The sequence below is a fragment of the Saccostrea echinata genome, unplaced genomic scaffold, assembly GCF_033153115.1.
Source record: "Saccostrea echinata isolate AGI-Se365-2 ecotype Australia unplaced genomic scaffold, CSIRO_AGI_Sech_v1 ptg000009l, whole genome shotgun sequence".
NCBI lineage: Eukaryota > Metazoa > Mollusca > Bivalvia > Ostreida > Ostreidae > Saccostrea > Saccostrea echinata.
In genome coordinates this window covers 14669392-14687594 of record NW_026889758.1, presented here as the reverse complement: position 1 = coordinate 14687594, position 18203 = coordinate 14669392, and the positions used below count along the sequence as shown (strand labels likewise).

The window sequence follows — 18203 nt, the reverse complement described above, 5'->3', positions numbered from 1 at the left end:
TTTTTGTGGACACAAATAGCAACAGTATAAATTGAGGCGTTGCTTGCGAGAAGAAAAGAAATAAATTTTAAGAAAGTGCAAGACATGCGCGATTTGACAGGGATCATTGATCTCTGCAAATGTTTCAAAAAACACATTTCCCTTTTGCTTTAATTACGCATATATTTTTAGCAATTTTATATTTAAAGTTCGTTCTTTCGTCCGAGCTGTTAAAAGTAGATCCTAATTTATGGAATTAAGTGCTTTAATATGTTTGACGTTTTGCACACTTTGTACTGCGTTACCTTTATAGATTTATTACAAAGGGATACACTTCATATACCAGATATTAATATTGAACCCACGCGCAGGCAGATTTTCTAATTAATATAATCCACGTACGCGAACATCACACCTGTTCTATGAATGGCTGACTCCACGACAAAAAAAACTTGATTCGGGAAACTGCATAGCCAAAGAAAATGACAAGTTTGATAGCTTTTGATCTTTGATGTAGTCTCTTGAATAGACAATGATATTGTATTATGTTTTATAGGTAAAACTGACAGCCCGATATCGTATTACGTTTTATATAAGTGAGACTGACAGCCTCATGAGGACCAGTTTGTGACGGATTTCAGAAGCAAGGTAAGCTTGGTCTCCTGGATTCAGAACGTCCTCACGAGATTGATTTGTTTTCTGTGTTCTTTATATGTCATCTGACTCATCTTCGTGGCCTATTGTTATCGTCCGTCTTCTTATAAACTTTTGAGCATTTTGTCTTCTTTTTTGTAATGGCTGATTTTTAGGATTTAGTTTGTCATACTAAATATACATGTACATGTATCTTAGAATTTTTCTAGCAAGCAATATTTTGCAACAATCAGACGGCTACCAAATCAAAGCCAATGACTTTAGTGTTGAAAGCCAAACCTTGAACTAATTTGGTCACATTGTTTCATAAGTTCTGCTCAGTTCCTGAATATAAGCGAGCAACATGATAACATGATTTTGATGAACAATGAGCATTAAATTGCTTAGTTCATATTGCAGGGCATATCATAACTGGTAAAGAGTTTGTGTCTGTCATGCTTTTGCGGTAGAAAAAATATACTACTGACTTATCAAAAAAAATTGAAAATATAAAAATGCAGCAGACAATGAAATATATGATGTAAAACTCCAACTCCTGGTGACCAAACAGATAAAATGAGAATCTCGAATAACATTAACTAACTTATGCAAGTCAACAATTCATATAGCTGCAGAAATCTAGAGTTTGTTCGATATTTCTCAGAAAGATACTTTTTTGTCTTCTACAAACAAACTTTGAAAGCAGCAGATCTAAATTGAAAACATATACATGTATACATATATGAGTTATAATAAATTTGAGCACTGAGAAGCAAATGCTGCAAAACAAATGGATTTCAGTTCTTTTATCTAAGCTTTAGCAGCGTTAGAAAATGTAATGATGGAATTTCTATACATGCTAAGTATTCTTGATCTGCTTTCAATTAAGTTGAAAAATCTGTGCAATATTACGGGAATATTGTAGAGTTGTAATATTATCGATTTTCTACACATGTATAGGATTATGCAATAACGCCATATTTTTTTAATCCTAGATGCCGAGCTACCCAAATCCTTGGTTACTGATATGTATTGTAGTCTTGGAAAAAGTGAACTATGTTTTTGGACAATTTAGTCCGCCTTCAAAACCAGAATTAATTGTCCAACCTTCAAGTTTCCAAAGCGCTGGACAATTAAAACCAAACCAGATGCAGCAAAATATATATCCAGATTTGTTGGCTCAACGTCAGTACTACAATGGTCTAATGAGCCGAATGTTGGAGATCAATAAAAGTAAGTCCTCTAAATCCAGTCTTAACAATGTGGATGAAATCAAGGAGTGGAAATTCACCGATCCACACAATATGGTGGACACATGGGCCCCACATAGCGGTAGATGGGAGTATTTGGGGGACTGGAGAGAATCGGACCGGAAGAGCAAAGCAGCTCCGGCAAGGGCAGTTCAACGAACCAACATCATAAAGTACTTTTTTAGAAGAGGAATTTTATTTAGACCAAAATTGGATGGAAGCAATGTGCATCGACCAGTTCACAATATCCCAGTTTTTCATTCGAGACCAATGGTAAATAATGATGAATAATTATAATATTTATAAAAATTAATTCGATTTTAAAAAATGCACTGTTGTTTAAAAAATATCATCCCCACTGACATTCATTGAAAAAGGAATTATACAATATCTCTATATTTTCTCCTTGAGTACGTTTAGCTCACCTGAGCCGAAGACTCTAGTGAGTTTTTTCTCATCAAAATCTGTCCTTTGTCTGTCGTTGTCGTCTTCGTGAACTTTTCAATTTTTATCTTCTCCAAAACTCGATTAATTTCAACCAAACTTGCTACAAAGCATTCTTGGGTAAAAGGGATTCAAGTTTGTTCAAATGAATTTTAAGGGTCATGCCCTCTTTCATGGGGAGATAATTAAGAATTAGTTTAAATTAAATGGTATCTTTCAAAAATTTTCTCAAAAATCACTGGACCAGAAAAGTTTAAATTTATGTGAAAGATTCATTACATAGTGTAGATTCAATTTTATTAAAATCATGACCCCTGGGGATCAAAGTTGTTCAAAGGAATATGTGTGAAATATCTTAAAAATTCAGACCGAGAGGCGTGGTTTCGATTCTCGTTTGCCGCGCCTCGTCAAATCTAAGACGTAAACATAGGTAGTGACTGTTCCTTCGCCAAGCCTCGGCACTAGAAGTGGAAGTCACGGGTCTTTTGGATTAGACCTTAAAAACCGAGATCCCGTGTCAAGGTAGGCGTAAGCACGATAAAGAACCCTCACTGCTCAATGGCCCTGAGTGCCGAGTATAGGTATAAATTCGAAGCCCTTGACCGGCATGCAGTGACTTCTCTATATGAGTGAAAAATTCGAATGGGACCTTAAACAACATACAATCAATAAATCAATCAATCTTAAAAATTCATCTTCTCAAGAACAGTAAAGCCATGAGTAGTCATAATAATACAGAAACATCCTCGGGTAGTGTAGATTCAAGTTTGTTCAAATCATGACCCCCTTGGATAGGGTTGGGCCACATTAGACAATCAAACTTTTTCACAGGAATATATAGGGAAAAATCCTTTTAAAAAGCAAAGCCATGATTAGTGATATTAATATGGAAGCAAGTTTTTTCATCACACTCCACCTCCCCCTGGGGTTAGGGTGGGACCATTTATATATTTAAACATTTTAGTCCTGAACTGATTATTGTATATCTCTAACCAGAGTGCTCAGGGGAACGATGTGATCTATTGGCCTTTAATTGGCCTTTTGTTTATATCTATGAAAAATTGGGAGTTAAAGATTTTTTTTATATATTTCAGAAACTTTTTAGATGACTGCGTCACGTTCCATAATTGTTTCATATTTGGATGGCCATCTGTTTGTACATTCGCAGTCAATTCCTTAAATCTCTACGACAGTTTGGAGAAGAATAATAACGTATTTACACAAACACTACAAAACAGACATCCCTTCATAAAGAGACAGCATTCTTCCAAGTAGAACCGACCCAATAATGTTTATATTTATATTTACTTGCATAATTTATTATATTTTTGTTTGATTTTGCATATTAAAAAAATTGTTCATATTACATACATGTTGTCCAGGACAGACTCTTGGAGCCACCACGTGTGTCGGAAGATAATTATTCTAACTCAACCCATCGGTTCCTCAAACTTAAATTTGCCAACAAAGGAATAGATGCTGTAATCATAAATAGCATTCTTAATTATAAAAAAAAAAATCAGTCTTGCATTCCACCATATTTCAAGTTGAAATCTACGCCTTGCATTTTCTACAGATATTCCCAAACTGTTGCCTCCAAACTTTTCAATTATAAACAACCCTTACAATGCCTAGATATTACACATCTAACACAAAATTCTTTTAAGTGTTCTTGTTCTTTTCCTTCGTTTAACTACATCCCGCTGGACACGTCATTACCAGTGATGTTAATATATGACGGACCAAAAGCAATCATTCTAAAAGGTCCTATATACAGAGAGCCCCGATCTTTCAATTGGCGGCAGAATTTCATTTCTTTTGTGAATTGTGTCGAATGTTGGACCACATATGAAGGGGAATACCTGAACACTATCAGAATGGCTTAAGTGTTTTAGAAATATATTAAAGATTCGTGTAAGGAAATTAAAAGGCAATACACAAACGATCTATCCTTCCGCTTTTACTAAATTGGAGGTGATAAAAGAATTAGAAAGAGTACACGAACAATATATTATGGTTCCAGCAGAAAAGGCTTGTACCAATATCGTCTTTGTTTTATAACTGTATTTTAGAAGAACTTGGTTTTAACTAAATTCAACATATAATCATAGTTCACTTTCTAAGGAAGAAATTCTTCACAATCGCATTTCAATCTTTAATACTTTTAACATTTAAGTCAAGGTGAGTTCGATCTATTTTACCGGATTCCTAAACTTCATAAAAATCCTTACAAACAAAGATGTATTGTCGGGTCCAGTAATTGTTGTGCCAAGTCCCTTTTTTATAATAATAATTGTAAAAAAAACAATAAAAAATTATTTAAAGGGGGTAATCCGATTAATGCAAAGCACTAGTCTTCCTCGGGGCCATTTATGCATGTATAATACAATTATGAATGCAATAATTATAACAAAAACAATAAAAAATTATTTAAAGAGGGTAACCCGATTAATGCAAAGCACTAGTCTTCCTCGGGGCCATTTATGCATGTATAATACAATTATGAATGCAAAAGTACAATAATCATATAACAAGTACATGACACAGGTGAAATACATTTGAAAAAGTACATGTAAAATAAGTTACAAATAAGGAAATGCTGAGGCAATTAATAGATTTTTCTACATTTTTACGAAAGAATTGTGCAGTTGGTGAAAAACGTACATATAAAGGTAATTTGTTCCATAAATGAACACCTGAATATTGAGAAGAATTTTTGTACAGATTTGTCGATACTTTGGTTGACGAAGGTCAAAATTGGTTTTAGAACGTAGAATATAATTATCAGAAGAATTGAATTCAAAGAAGACTCTCAGATATTCAGGTGCCATACCACGAAATGTTTTGTAAAGTAATATGTATTTGTGAAAATTAGTCAATGCATATGTGGTCAACCAAACAAGTTTCTCAAATAATGAAAGTGATCGGGCATCTGGAAACATATCTAATATAATTCTGACTAGGGCAACTATTTAATAATAATTAGTATTTAAAAACTGTCTATGCCAGCACCTGGAGCCTTGCCCCAAATAGTCAAACAATAATTTAAAGAAGGCAGAATGTATGCATTATAGAAAAGTTTTCTTGTGTTTAATGGGAGATTTTTTTTTAATTTTACGTAATATAAAAAGTGTATATAACAAGGATTTACAAACAGAATCAATATGACTATTGTAGCACAATGAATGATCAATATGCACTCTCATAAGTTTTTTTTCTGATTCACTTTCTTCATTCCTCACAAAAATATTAACTGCTGTTAAAAAGAAACTGCAGACGTACTGTGATACAGCATATTCTAGAATACTATATTGATAAATTGAAAAAATAATTCTACATTTAACAAATGAAAAATTCATTTTCTTATCTTTCTGTATTGATGGGGTACTATAAGCTCTAAAATATTTTGAAATGATTTTCAGGAATTTGGAGAAATTTATATATGCATTTAACGACAAATTTTGTTTTAAATATTTTTTTAAATATAATACCTTTGGACGAGTCGTGCACCTTGTTTGCTGGATTTCTTACTTTGATCATACAAGACATAGCATGGAGTACTCTTTTTTTCCTTGTTGTGCTACTCAGAAGACAGCCCTCCGTCTTTATCGGCCGCAGTGGATCTATTTCTGGTTGTGTTAGAAAGTGCAAATGGGGAAATGAGGCGTTATTTTTTGCTTTTTCGAAAGAATAATTCCGTATTGAAAGTATGTATCAAAGTTATGAATAAATAATTCTGAAAACAGTTTATGTTATGTCTTAATTATTTTTAGTAATGCCTTTCAATTTTTGTCAATTATAATCAGATATTAATTTATGATTTTACAAATTTCATACCACGGGAGTGTACAATGTGTATATAAAAGCAACTCGATATGATAACGAGTTTCCGGAAAATTACAGTTCTTGAACAATTAGAGAAAATTGGTACTGAAGTTGGGTTGGCACTGTTTATGATTTAAAATAAATTTCCAAAACTGTGAGTGAATTTCATCTACCGAAAATAATAGTTTAAAACTTTTTCACAGACAATAGCTAGGTTGTGATTTCTGCATTTGTCAACTCCGTTACATTTTTTGTTGTTGTTGTTTGATCGTTATCAGGTCTTTGGGATTTCAATTTAAAAGAACCATTTTTCCAGAAAGATTCACCTAGATATTTGAAAATCTTACCTGTTTCAGACTGGACAACATGGAGACTGAATGTTACATGATTTTTTTTCCTTTCCCAAAAATAACAATTTTAGCTTTGTTACTTCTTACATGCACCTTCAAGTACCTCATGTTGCAATATTTGTAGTAAAAAAAACACATTTATTTCAACCTGTAGATCTTTTTAACCAAAAGTAATGTATCGTCGGCATATAATGGAATATTATTTTCTAAAGTAAACAATAATAGTATACTGTTTGTCTCGTTTTCCATAAACTTAATACTTAGAAAAAATGACAAAGTTACTTATTTTCTTGACAACACAACTGGAATCACCTTGGACTAACTGACGAAAAATGCATTATGCGTTTCTGTCCTCCACGTCAACACTAATGGAATCACTATGGACTTTGATGACCATATCATGTGTTACTGTACTGCTTGTAAACACGACTGCTGTATCATGATCGTATGTTACTGTACTAAGGTTACTATTCCTCTAGCTAAAACATTACATAACGCACTGAGGAAAGCTTACTTACCTCTAGATTCACGGTCTCGGATATACATAATTAATGTAAGCTCAAATATATGTATATCTATACAATATTCTGTCTTGTGTAATCAATACAAAAAAATAGGTATTATACAAAAATGTAACCTGGAAAAGATAAGATATTTTGGTTTATTACTGAAGACCAATCAAAATCTATTGATTGATGAGAACACTTCCTCACTGCTGATAATGCTTTCATGTCATGAAAGGAAATTAAAAAGGTTAAATATCACGAATAACTAGTGATTTATGGTGTTTCTATAGAGTAATAGATATTGGTTCAGTGACTCCTGGAATTTTACAATCTCATGCCTAGAATTTTTTCGGCAATTGGTAAAATGTTAAATTAATATCACACAAAAAGACACTTTACGAATGAGCGTAGGGAGTAGTCCGGTGAATGTTAAAATTGTTAATTCAAAATGAAAAGTGATTGAAGAAATGAAGAATATGAAGTTTTTCGTTTGCTATTCATGCCTTTTTCTAGTAAAATATTCAAATGTAAAAGAGATGTGTCAGATTCTGTGGTGTCAGTTATTTTGAGTTCACTGTGACATATCGAATTAATGTAGGAATGAAAATGAATATAGTTAATTGATAAAACGTCGTCAATATATCTAAATGTCGAATTGATTTTTTTTGTTTATCGTCCCTCTCGAGAATTTTTCACTCATATGGAGACGCCACCACTTGCCGGTGGAGAGCTACAAATTCTCACCTATACTCGGCACTCAGGGCCATTGAGCAGTGAGGGATCTTTTTCGTGCCAGCACCTACTGCGACACGGGACCTCGGTTTATACGGTCGCATCCGAAGTATCGGTCTCCACGTCCCACAGTGGGATTCGAACCCGCGACGTAAGGATCAATGTCGAATTGAAGACCACAGCAAGAAATTTCTTCTTTTCAAGTAAAAGTTTTTGAAAAAATTCTGCTTAATATGAATGCAAAATTAGGTCTACTAATAACAGGGCACAATTGGTACTCACGGGAATTCCAACAGATTGTTGGAAGACTTAATCTCCAAAAACTACATAGATATTGTCAATCAGAAACTCAAGCATCTTTTAAATATCAACTGTGGATACTTAAAAAAACTCCAAGGAACTTTTAGAAAATTTGAAATCACAATTTTTTTTATAAAATCAATAACATCCAAACGTACGACTTTTCAACACTTTATACAAACAATCCCCATGATAAATTGAAGTCCTGGCTTTTTGACATCATAGACAGCTGCTTTTTCCAAAAAAAAAAAAATGGAACTCGTAAATAAACTTACCTTATCATTGGTCATTTGCAAAATTATTTTGTTAAAAAGCATTCTGATTGTACACACAAGTACTCTAAAGTTGATATTAAAAGATGCTTGAGTTTCTGATTGACAATATCTATGTAGTTTTTGGAGATCAGGTCTTCCAACAATCTGTTGGAATTTCCATGGGTACCAATTGCAATCCATTATTAGCAGACCTATTTTTGTATTCATATGAAGCAGAACTTATTCAAAAACTTCTACATGAGAAGAAGAAAATACTTGCTGTGGCCTTCAACTCGACATTTCGATATATCGACGACGTATTATCAATTAACAATAGTTACTTCCATTCATACGTCGACTGGATATATCCTAGTGAGCTTGAAATAAAAGATACCAGAGTCTGACACATCTGTTTCATATCTGGATATTTTACCACAAAAGACGTTAATGGTAACCTAACAACAAAGCTTTGTGATAAACATGATGACTTCAACTTTCCAACCGTCAACTTCCCTTACTTATATAGCAATATACCCTTATCACCTGTATATGGGGTTTATGTCTCTCAGTTGATTCGATATGCAAGTGCATGCTCTACGTATGAACAATTTCTAAAACGAGGCAAGCTATTGACAAACAAGTTGATGAAACAAGGATATTAACAGTATCGTATGAAGTCTTCATTTCGCAAGTTTTATAGTCAATACAATGACCTTGTCAGCACATATAATCTATCATTGAGTCAAATGCTGACTGACGTTTTTCCTATGATTGTTAGGCCATTATTTATACATTGAACTGTCTACGGATTTTTCCGGGTTTTTTTTCGATCATGACAAGGAGCACACGGCGGTTGTAACCGGTCAGCAGGGAATGCTCACTCCTCCAGGTACCTGATCCCACCTCTAACTTTTGAGGTCCGTGTTTGCTCTGCTCCAAATTTGTATCGTCTTATTGGACTTTCGAGATAAACTTGAATACTGTTCTTTTCTTCATATTTCATATTAACTACATCCATAATAAGGTAAGCGATTGATTTTATTTAAAATCTTCAACAAGTATTTAAACATCCTAAACAAGCATTCTGAGAGTATTGCATTAGCAATACTAGTCCCCTACCGGCAAGTGTAATCTGGTTCCCGCTAAAAATTGAAAATGCCATAATTCCGTCAAAAATCAATGAAGCGGGACGAAATGCGAACTTCTTCTATAACTTATCAAGGTTAAGTGACATGCCAAAAATCAGCTCAATATTTGCAGGCGTTTAGGAAAAAATTGCGGAAAACCCTGAAAAATTGAATAAGTCGTAATTCCGTCAAAAATCATTAAAGCGGAACGAAAAGCAAACTTGATCTGTAACTCATCAAGATACCGTCACATACCAAAAATCAGCTCAATATCTGCAAGCGTTTAGGGAAAAAGTGCGGAAAACCAAGTGGGACAGACTGACAGACAGAGGGACAGACGGACAGATAGACGGACTGACGGACGAACGGACAGCCTCAGAGGAAACCTATAGTCCCCTCCGGTTTCACCGGTAGGGGACTAATAACCAAGAATAAGACAAAGGTATACGAATAGTTTCAAAATATAGCGTAGTTGCAATTGTTGATTTGCGTACATGAAAAATTCTTATTTGTATAGTATAACTTTTTTATATTCTGTATTTTCCATTTGCATTGACACGCCATATTTTTTGATCAACCTTTGTATCGTACTTATAAACTACATCAAGATACATACTTCTGTGTAATTATTTTCGACAACTGGTATTGCCATGAATTTGGCTAATTAAAAATACTTCTGTATTTTTAATATAATTGCAATAAAACCTGGCAAGAAAATATTGGCATGCAAAGATATACATCACTGCGAGAAATAGTGTATAATTCTGTAAAGTCTGTGTCATTGGTTTCAAAAATATAATAATCTGTGAATGCCTTCCAAAACGTTACTCTGATCGTACAGTTTTGTTCATTTTCAATAAAACATAGCAGAACACGCCACTTGTGAACAAAACTACAAAAATATCATCGCATAAAATTTTCTTTGCAATAATCCTTGAATGGATTCTACTCGTGGCTATTTTATCGTAACTCGATGTATGTAATTTGAAAAACGACTTTGTAAAGCCTTAGTAATTAATTTATTCAATTAAAGACATTGTAAATCATAACCAAATGACTTGATCTTTTACAAGATTTATTGCATAAATGAAACCTCGGTATGACAATGTCAACTAAACAGAGTTGTGATTATCGGTTATCATATCACATTGAATCAGGACCATTTTACAAGAGAACTTTTATTTAAAATTCTGGATTAAATCTTTAGCTGCATGTAATATCTTGCAAAACGATTATTTTTCTAAAACATTGCTTGCATACAAATATCTTTCAGCATTCATTTCAAAAGTATTATATCATTTTTCAAATTAAAAAAGACAGTTATCGTCTAATTACATATTAGTCATAGTCGAAGTTATATTATTAAATGGTCCCCAGGAGAGCCTATACTATGTTCTCTAAGCATTTTTAATGCTTCTCCTCTTACAATTTTCCTTACTTTCAAAATATTTGGTGCACAAGTCAAACTTAATTATGTGCATCGGTTTTCATATCGATGATGGGTGTCATCGTTGGCAACTAAAATAGAATAAACCATTTGAAAAAATCAAACATTTAACCCCTCATGCTACAAGTTGCGGAGGGGATATAGAATCGCTAATGCGTGTGTGAATGAGCTATGAAGAAGAACCATGGTACTTAAGATCACCAAACTTTGCATTTTATTTGTCCCCTACCGGTTACACCGGAGGGGAATATAGGTTTCCTCTGCATCTGTCAGTCTTTCCCACTTGGTTTTCCGCACTTTTTTCCTAAACGCTTGCAGATGCTGAGCTGATTTTTGGTATGTGAGTGTATCTTGATGAGTTACAGATCAAGTTTGCATTTCGTTTTGCTTCATTGATTTTTGAAGAAATTAGGACATTTTCAATTTTTAAGGGTTTTCCGCATTTTTTTTTCTAAACACTTGCAGATATTGAGCTGATTTTTGGTATGTGATTTTACCTTGATTAGTTAAAGATTAAGTTTGCATTTCGTTCGCTTCAATTATTTTTGACGGAATTATGACATTTTCAATTTTTAACGGGAACCAGATTACACTTGCCGGTAGGGGACTAGTATTGCTAATGCAATACTCGCAGAATGCTTGTTTTTTTTTAAGATATTGGCAATGCATTACAACCAGCAGTAAGTTTGCACACCAGTGTATAAGAACCTTAACAACAATGTCAATAGACAAATCAATGTATCCGGACATCATAAAAAAGCTAAATCGTTTCTTTATTTTTCTCAATTTTTAACTTGCACATAAGATCTAAGTTATAATTATCGATATCCTGAGATTCACCAATAGCCTTTAAAATCAAAAGAGTTAGACTTTTTACAAATTATGGAAAGTTATGTATATATTTAGTATCGTATCACGAGCATCGAAGCAGATTTCACGTTGCAAGTACCAAATCCCTACTTTAATTTATTTCATCAACGTCTTCATTACTTAACCGATTTATTTCCGCTAGAAAGCTTTAAAATTTGACATGTTTTCTAAATTTAGACAAGCATCAACCAAAGAGTTCAATCACTGTCATACCCAGAACAAAATACCTTCATCATGGGTTCATTGTAAAAAATATCACGCCCGAACGGATAACTCTCATATTTGAAGGTTCTTTTTCACAAATCATTATATTTACATATAAACATTCTTGACGTCGCAATAATCTCTAAACCAATAATTTTCCTATAAATAACTAATTAAAATGATTTATTGTGAGATTAATCAAATACTCTTTTTTTGTGGCTAACTTGCTATTTTGAATATATGAACGGACGTAAACTATATTCTAATCAGGTAGAGAGAATACTGATGAGTATGAGGGGTGTATAAATAGGGAATTAGAACTTCAGTCACCAGTCCTGCCCTGCCAGCACCCTTTACAAGTAAGTATGATATTTACATAACTAAAGTCCCAACAAAAAAATCCATTTAAAAACTATTTTTCTTAGGGATAATTTCTAATTTTTTTGTAATAATAACAACGTTCTCTATTTTTACCTTCAAACATGTTTCTTAGTTTGACTTGCAAACATGTTTCTCAGTTTGATTTGCAAACATCTTACCTATCTTGATTTGCAAACATGTTTCCTATTTTGACTTGCAAACAGGATCTTTCACCTATTCCCATTTTCTAAAAGATCAATATTCTTTCTATCCCCATGCACCTGCTAATAATGCTAATATGATATTTAATATGTTCTAATGGCATGAAAAGTGGATCGAATGTCACCTTAGATTTACCTGTATTTTACACATTTTGAAAATACATAAAAAGAACCATTTTATCTGATTTTATCATTTTTAATCAGATTTCTGAGTACAATATTTTCTGAAAGAAAAAAGAATAATTTGAGATAATCAAATTTAAAATTTAAAAAAATGTAACATTTTCCCTATAGAAAATGCTAATTTTTACAATTTTATTTGATTTTTATCACTTTTAATCTGTTTCTGAGTAAATGTACTACTACGTTATTTGTTTCTGTTTTTTTCATATATCAAAACAGTTATATTTACATACAAAAAAAATCACCCATTTATCTGTCGTCTATCGACACTTATTTTAATTAATCAATGTTTATACAGTATAATTGTTTGTGTGCACAAACTTTCCATCTATTCTCAGGTCATGAAATTTCACCTTTTATTACCCGATTTTTAAAAAGTGGGAATGGGTGGAATGAACCCTTGTAAACATCTTTTACACACAGTGATTTTGGGAGAGCTGCTCACTTTTTGTTCTGTATTGATTAAGGATTGTAATTGATTAAAGATTAATACCAATAGATTCTCTAAATTTTTAAATTTTCATTTAATACATACTGCATACTGATAAGAGAGTTAACAAAACAATCCTACGATTTTCACAATTGACGTTATAATTAATACACAGTTGGACATTGGATGGGTGCAATAATGTAAGCCTGTCCATTTGGGGGGGGGGGGGGGGGTTACAACTCCATAGGATCCCCCTAACGGTACAGGCGCGGGAATGACTTACTCCAGCAGAGATTTTTTTTTAAACTCAGATCTTCTAATCGCAACTTGAATTTGTTCGCTGCGTTTACTTTTTGGGACAGCCAATGAGAATTCGGGAGGGAATCTGGTATATGTAACTGAATACACGAATCCCCTTATTTTATGCATAGAAAAACGTAGTAAATTTAAAGGATGATTCTCTATAAGGCCATTTTCCGGCCTACGATGAAATCACTTAAAAATGTGATTTTATGTAACTTTAATCATTCTATTTCATGATTTTGATGTTTTTTTTTCAACATCAATCACCTAAGTCACGTGATTTAGAGATCACAAACGGCCGTCAATTAAAGAAAAATTGAGGGTAGGTCTATTTACATCAAGTTGCTATGCATGTTTCTAAATGTAAATGATCAAAAATTGTTTATTTATGTCGGAAACATATCAGACTTAAGTAATAAGTGCGGAGATTGTTTAATTGAAGACTAAAGATATTTTTTTATGACAAGAATTTTGATGCGTTCACATTTGGCATATTTTGAATGTAAATCTTTACAAAATGCACCTCGTATGATGTTGAAAAATGTTTAATTAGCATTTAATTAGAAGTTTATATTGTAATTGTGATCATCAATTTAAAGAAAAAAATATTTTATCCGATGGAAATTTAACTCAGAAGCTATTCTGACTATTTTGCCTGAAATCACTCTTAGTAAAAAGGAACTATTTGCACCATTCGGAAATCCTACAGAATTGTAGCCCTCTCCCGAAAACGTTAGAAAAAAAAATAGCCGAGTGCTACACTATTGTAATGAAGAAGAATCCTGATAGTAAGACAAAATCTTTAATAAATTTATTTACAGAATGTTCACCCTGATTTGCGCTGTTGCATTGGTTGCCTCGGCCTTCGCCGATTATGGTTCCAGCCATAAGAACAAACATGCCGTCTACAATACCGTGCCTTACAACACAGTTGGTTTGGGAACTACGGGCGTGCTTGGTTCTGTACAGACGCCATTCCCATATATGGGCGTCAATCAAGGGTTGGCTGGACTCCAAGGAAACTTGATGAACCAATTTCCTTACCAAACATTCCAAGGATACCAGAATCTTCAAGGTTATATGGCTCAACCGTACTTGACACAAGGCGTGGGTTTGAACCAGGGGGTTTTCCCGGGTAACCTGAATTATGGCGATGACGATTATTTCAATAGACTCCAGTACATGTCTATGTTCCAACCTAACTTCAATCAATACTCATCTTATGGTCCATACATGAACAATTATCGATACAACAACGTAGGGGGGTACGGCAGAAGAAGGGTAAGGCAAATTTAAATCTGAATTGTATTTAAGTTAAGTTTGTATTGTTTTTTTTAATTGTAAATTAATTTTTCACCTTTAGACATCGATTTGTCATTTAAAATAATAATATTAAATATTATCTAATTTTAATTTATATCTGTTTAAGTTCCATTTAAAGTGTGTTCAGGCATTGACAGTTAATCTGAAAAATACCTACACTGTGTATAAATAATCATACAAGTACAATATATAATAAAAAAGTTAATTCCTTAAGCTTTATTCACTAAATGATAAAACGTCCCTTGTCTTATTTCAGAGTGTGTATTGAAAGACATAGACGATTGATCCAAATTGTTGAGCCATGATTATGAATGTTTGTTTTATGAATAAATACTGCAGTTAATTAAAGTCTTATTGTTTTATATAGTTATATTACGCATGAAATTTTCAATTCTAGAACAGGTTTTCATTGTGACGGAGAATATTTATGAGGTTACATGTATGTACTTCAGTCGTTGTTGAGGGAATATCTGCTCTATGACGTGACGATAAGAAAATTCTTACGAAGACCGGTCTTTATAACAATTTTTGTAGTATTTATAAACATAAGTAATCTAAAATTAGAAAGGTCACTATGACAAATGTTTTCGATTATAAAGACTGAGTGTCAGACCAAACAACTTTATGGTAATGTGCATCCCTAGATACAACATATACCAAGTTTGGTCCAGGATCTATAGAATACTTGAAAATGGACCTTCCAAAAACTATAACTGTACAATTACACTGCAAATAAAGGTCACATCCAGCTTCCAAAGCATATATAGGTGTGTACATTCCTAGTACATATGTAACATGCAAAATCCACAAAAAAACGGCTTAGGTTACTTAGAATGGACCATCTGTAAAACTTAAACCTGTTCATTCCAATAGAAAACATAGGATAGATCCAGCATCTGAAGTATGTCTGTAGTGTTCATCCCTAGAGGCATCATCATCATACAAAAGTATGTATAAATTTAACCTTGGCCATAACTTTTGAACAATTGGTGCTAGGGCTTTCATTCTTCACATGTGTAATACTTGTGACAAGACCTTCCTTTAGATACCATTAATTATAGCCCTTGACCTTGGAGTTTGACCTACTTTGAAATACTTTAACCTTGGCCATATCTTTTGAACGGTTGATGCTAGGGCTTTCGTATTGCACATGTGTATTTCTTGTGATAAGGCCTTTCCCTGAGCACCATTAATTTTGACCATTTGAAAAACTTTAACCTTTTCCATATCTTTTCAATTGTTGCTGCTAGAGCTTTTATATTTCACAGGTGTATTCCTCGGGACAAGACCTTACTTTAGGTACCAACATATTTGATTTGCATTAGAGAAAGTTTAACCTTCGCTATAAGTTGCCATACGGGGGCATCAGTGTTTCACAAACACATCTTGTTTATTCCTGGTCATCTTTCTGACATTTAATGATGTATACTGTGAAATTATATAAAGTAATTACTACTGAAAACTATTCCCAAACCAGAAGGCTCAAACGAGTCTGTAGCTCTACTGGTTTTTTACTCAACAAAAGTAGAGAATGGTAGCACTTGGACTTGAAACTATGGCAATAGCAATAAATAAAATAATTATCCTTGCTTAAGTCTCTTTCTGAGAAAAGAACTGTAGTAGGAGTAGGAGTAACATTATGAAAGAATTTCACAGAAATTTCTATTTTAGTAACCATGGCAACACTTCAACAAAATCAAAAACCGATAAACAGAATTATGTATCTTAATGTAGTCTACGTTTGTACCAAGTTATTTTGAAATCGGACTACAACTGTAGGAGGAGAAGCATTTGGAAAGAATTTCACAGAAATTTCTATTTTTAGTAACCATGGCAACCCCGTTCATTGAAATTAAAAACCGATACTAAGAATTATGTATCTAAGTGTAGTCTACTTGTGTACCAAGTTTTATTAAAATTAGTTTAAAACTGTAGAAAGAGTAGAATTTTGAAAGAATTTCACAGAAATTTCTATTTTTAGTAACCATGGCAACATTGCTAACTGAAATCAAAAGCCAATATACAGAATTATATATCTTAACAAAGTCTACTTGTGTACCAAGTTATTCAGAAATTGGACTGAAACTGTAGGAGAAGTATTTTACAGAAATTTCTCTTTTTTAGTAACCATGGCAACACTGCTAACTGAGATCGAAAACTGAGAATAATGATGGATTTAGACTGTAGGAAGAGTAACATTTTGAAAGAATTTCACAGAAGTTTCTAGTAACTGTGGCAACACCAACCAAAATCAAAAACCAATATATAAAATTTTGTATCCTAATAAAGTCTACTTGTGTACCAAGTTATTCAGAAATTGGACTGAAACTGTCGGAGGAGTAGCGTAACAGAAATTTCTATTTTTATTAATCATGAAAACACCGTTCATCGAAATCATAATCCGATATACAGAACTATGTATCTTAGTGTAGTCTACTTATGTTCCAATTTTTATTGAAACTGGAATTGGAGAAATTAGAGTAAAACTATTAGAGGAATAGCATTTTGAAGAAAAAAATCACAGAAATTTCTATTTTTAGTAACCTTGGCAACGCCTGTCATCGAAATCGAAAAAACCGGTATACAGAATTATAATCTTAGTGTAGTATAGATGTATACCAAGTTATATTGAAACTGGACTAAAACTTGAGGAGTAGAGTTTTGAAAGTTTCACGGAAAATTCTATTTTTAGTACCTTAGTGTAGTCTACTTGTGCACCCAGTTATAGTGAAATTGGTCTAAAACTGTAGGAGGAGTAGCATTTAGAAAAAATTTTTACAGACAGGCGGACGGACGACGGACACCTGACTATCGCATAAGCTCTTCTAGTCTCTGACCAGTAGACCTAAAAAATTTAGATTTCACCAAATTTTAATTGATAAACTCTTGATGCCCAGGTGACTGCTAGAGGGTAAGGGTCTCTCATTACTCTACATCTAAGTCCCAAACATTTGACGTTAAGAGTGTTAAATATGTCTAATTCTTTGCAAGAAGCAATAAATTGGCCATAAAGCATGCATGACGTGATGAATTTATAGCCTCCGTGAATCTCGTAAAGTCTTTGTATTCACTCTAGATCTGGATATTACATGTGATATTGATACAATTTAACTTAATCACCGGGAAATGTTAATTAGAAGATTTTAAATTGTTTTTGAATGATGATTTATACCTTTAAGGACACTTAATTAAACTGTTAACTAAACAAAATGGATCATAATTACATTTTTTGGTAAGGATTGTGTTCAAATTTCAACTGGGAGACCGTACCTAGGGGTCATTAAATATGTATTTCATGGGGATGCCTTAATTTTGTCATAAGGTATGCAGACTTAAAATGTGCATCAGTTAATTTCAGTTTATAAAACTGTTATTGTGAAGAAGGCGTATAAATTCTTTCTGTCAACTTCTGCAAACATTCTGACCACAAAAAGGTGTTTTAGATCACATTTCCAGAACGTT

At 33.1% G+C, this 18203-nt stretch overlaps 2 protein-coding genes across 2 annotated transcripts; both read left to right on the top strand.

Moving 5' to 3' along the window:
- The first annotated feature begins 421 nt into the window (after positions 1-421).
- On the top strand, positions 422-3674 carry LOC133183345 (uncharacterized). Its single transcript, XM_061318302.1, has 3 exons — positions 422-627; positions 1608-2135; positions 3401-3674. Exons 2-3 carry the CDS (start codon positions 1608-1610, stop codon positions 3413-3415), a joined length of 543 nt encoding a protein of 180 aa, XP_061174286.1. The 5' UTR covers positions 422-627; the 3' UTR covers positions 3416-3674.
- Positions 3675-12265: 8591 nt separating this feature from the next.
- On the top strand, positions 12266-15083 carry LOC133183344 (uncharacterized). The gene is made up of 3 exons (XM_061318301.1): positions 12266-12280; positions 14240-14699; positions 14998-15083. The coding sequence occupies exons 2-3, from the start codon at positions 14241-14243 to the stop codon at positions 15007-15009; spliced, it is 471 nt and encodes a 156-aa protein (XP_061174285.1). The 5' UTR covers positions 12266-12280; position 14240; the 3' UTR covers positions 15010-15083.
- The last annotated feature ends 3120 nt before the right edge of the window (positions 15084-18203 follow it).

What these genes read in the sequence shown, in the direction of transcription:
- LOC133183345 (XM_061318302.1), top strand. Translation starts at nt 1,608, where the DNA reads ATGCCGAGCTACCCAAATCCTTGGTTACTGATATGTATTGTAGTCTTG.
- LOC133183344 (XM_061318301.1), top strand. Translation starts at nt 14,241, where the DNA reads ATGTTCACCCTGATTTGCGCTGTTGCATTGGTTGCCTCGGCCTTCGCC.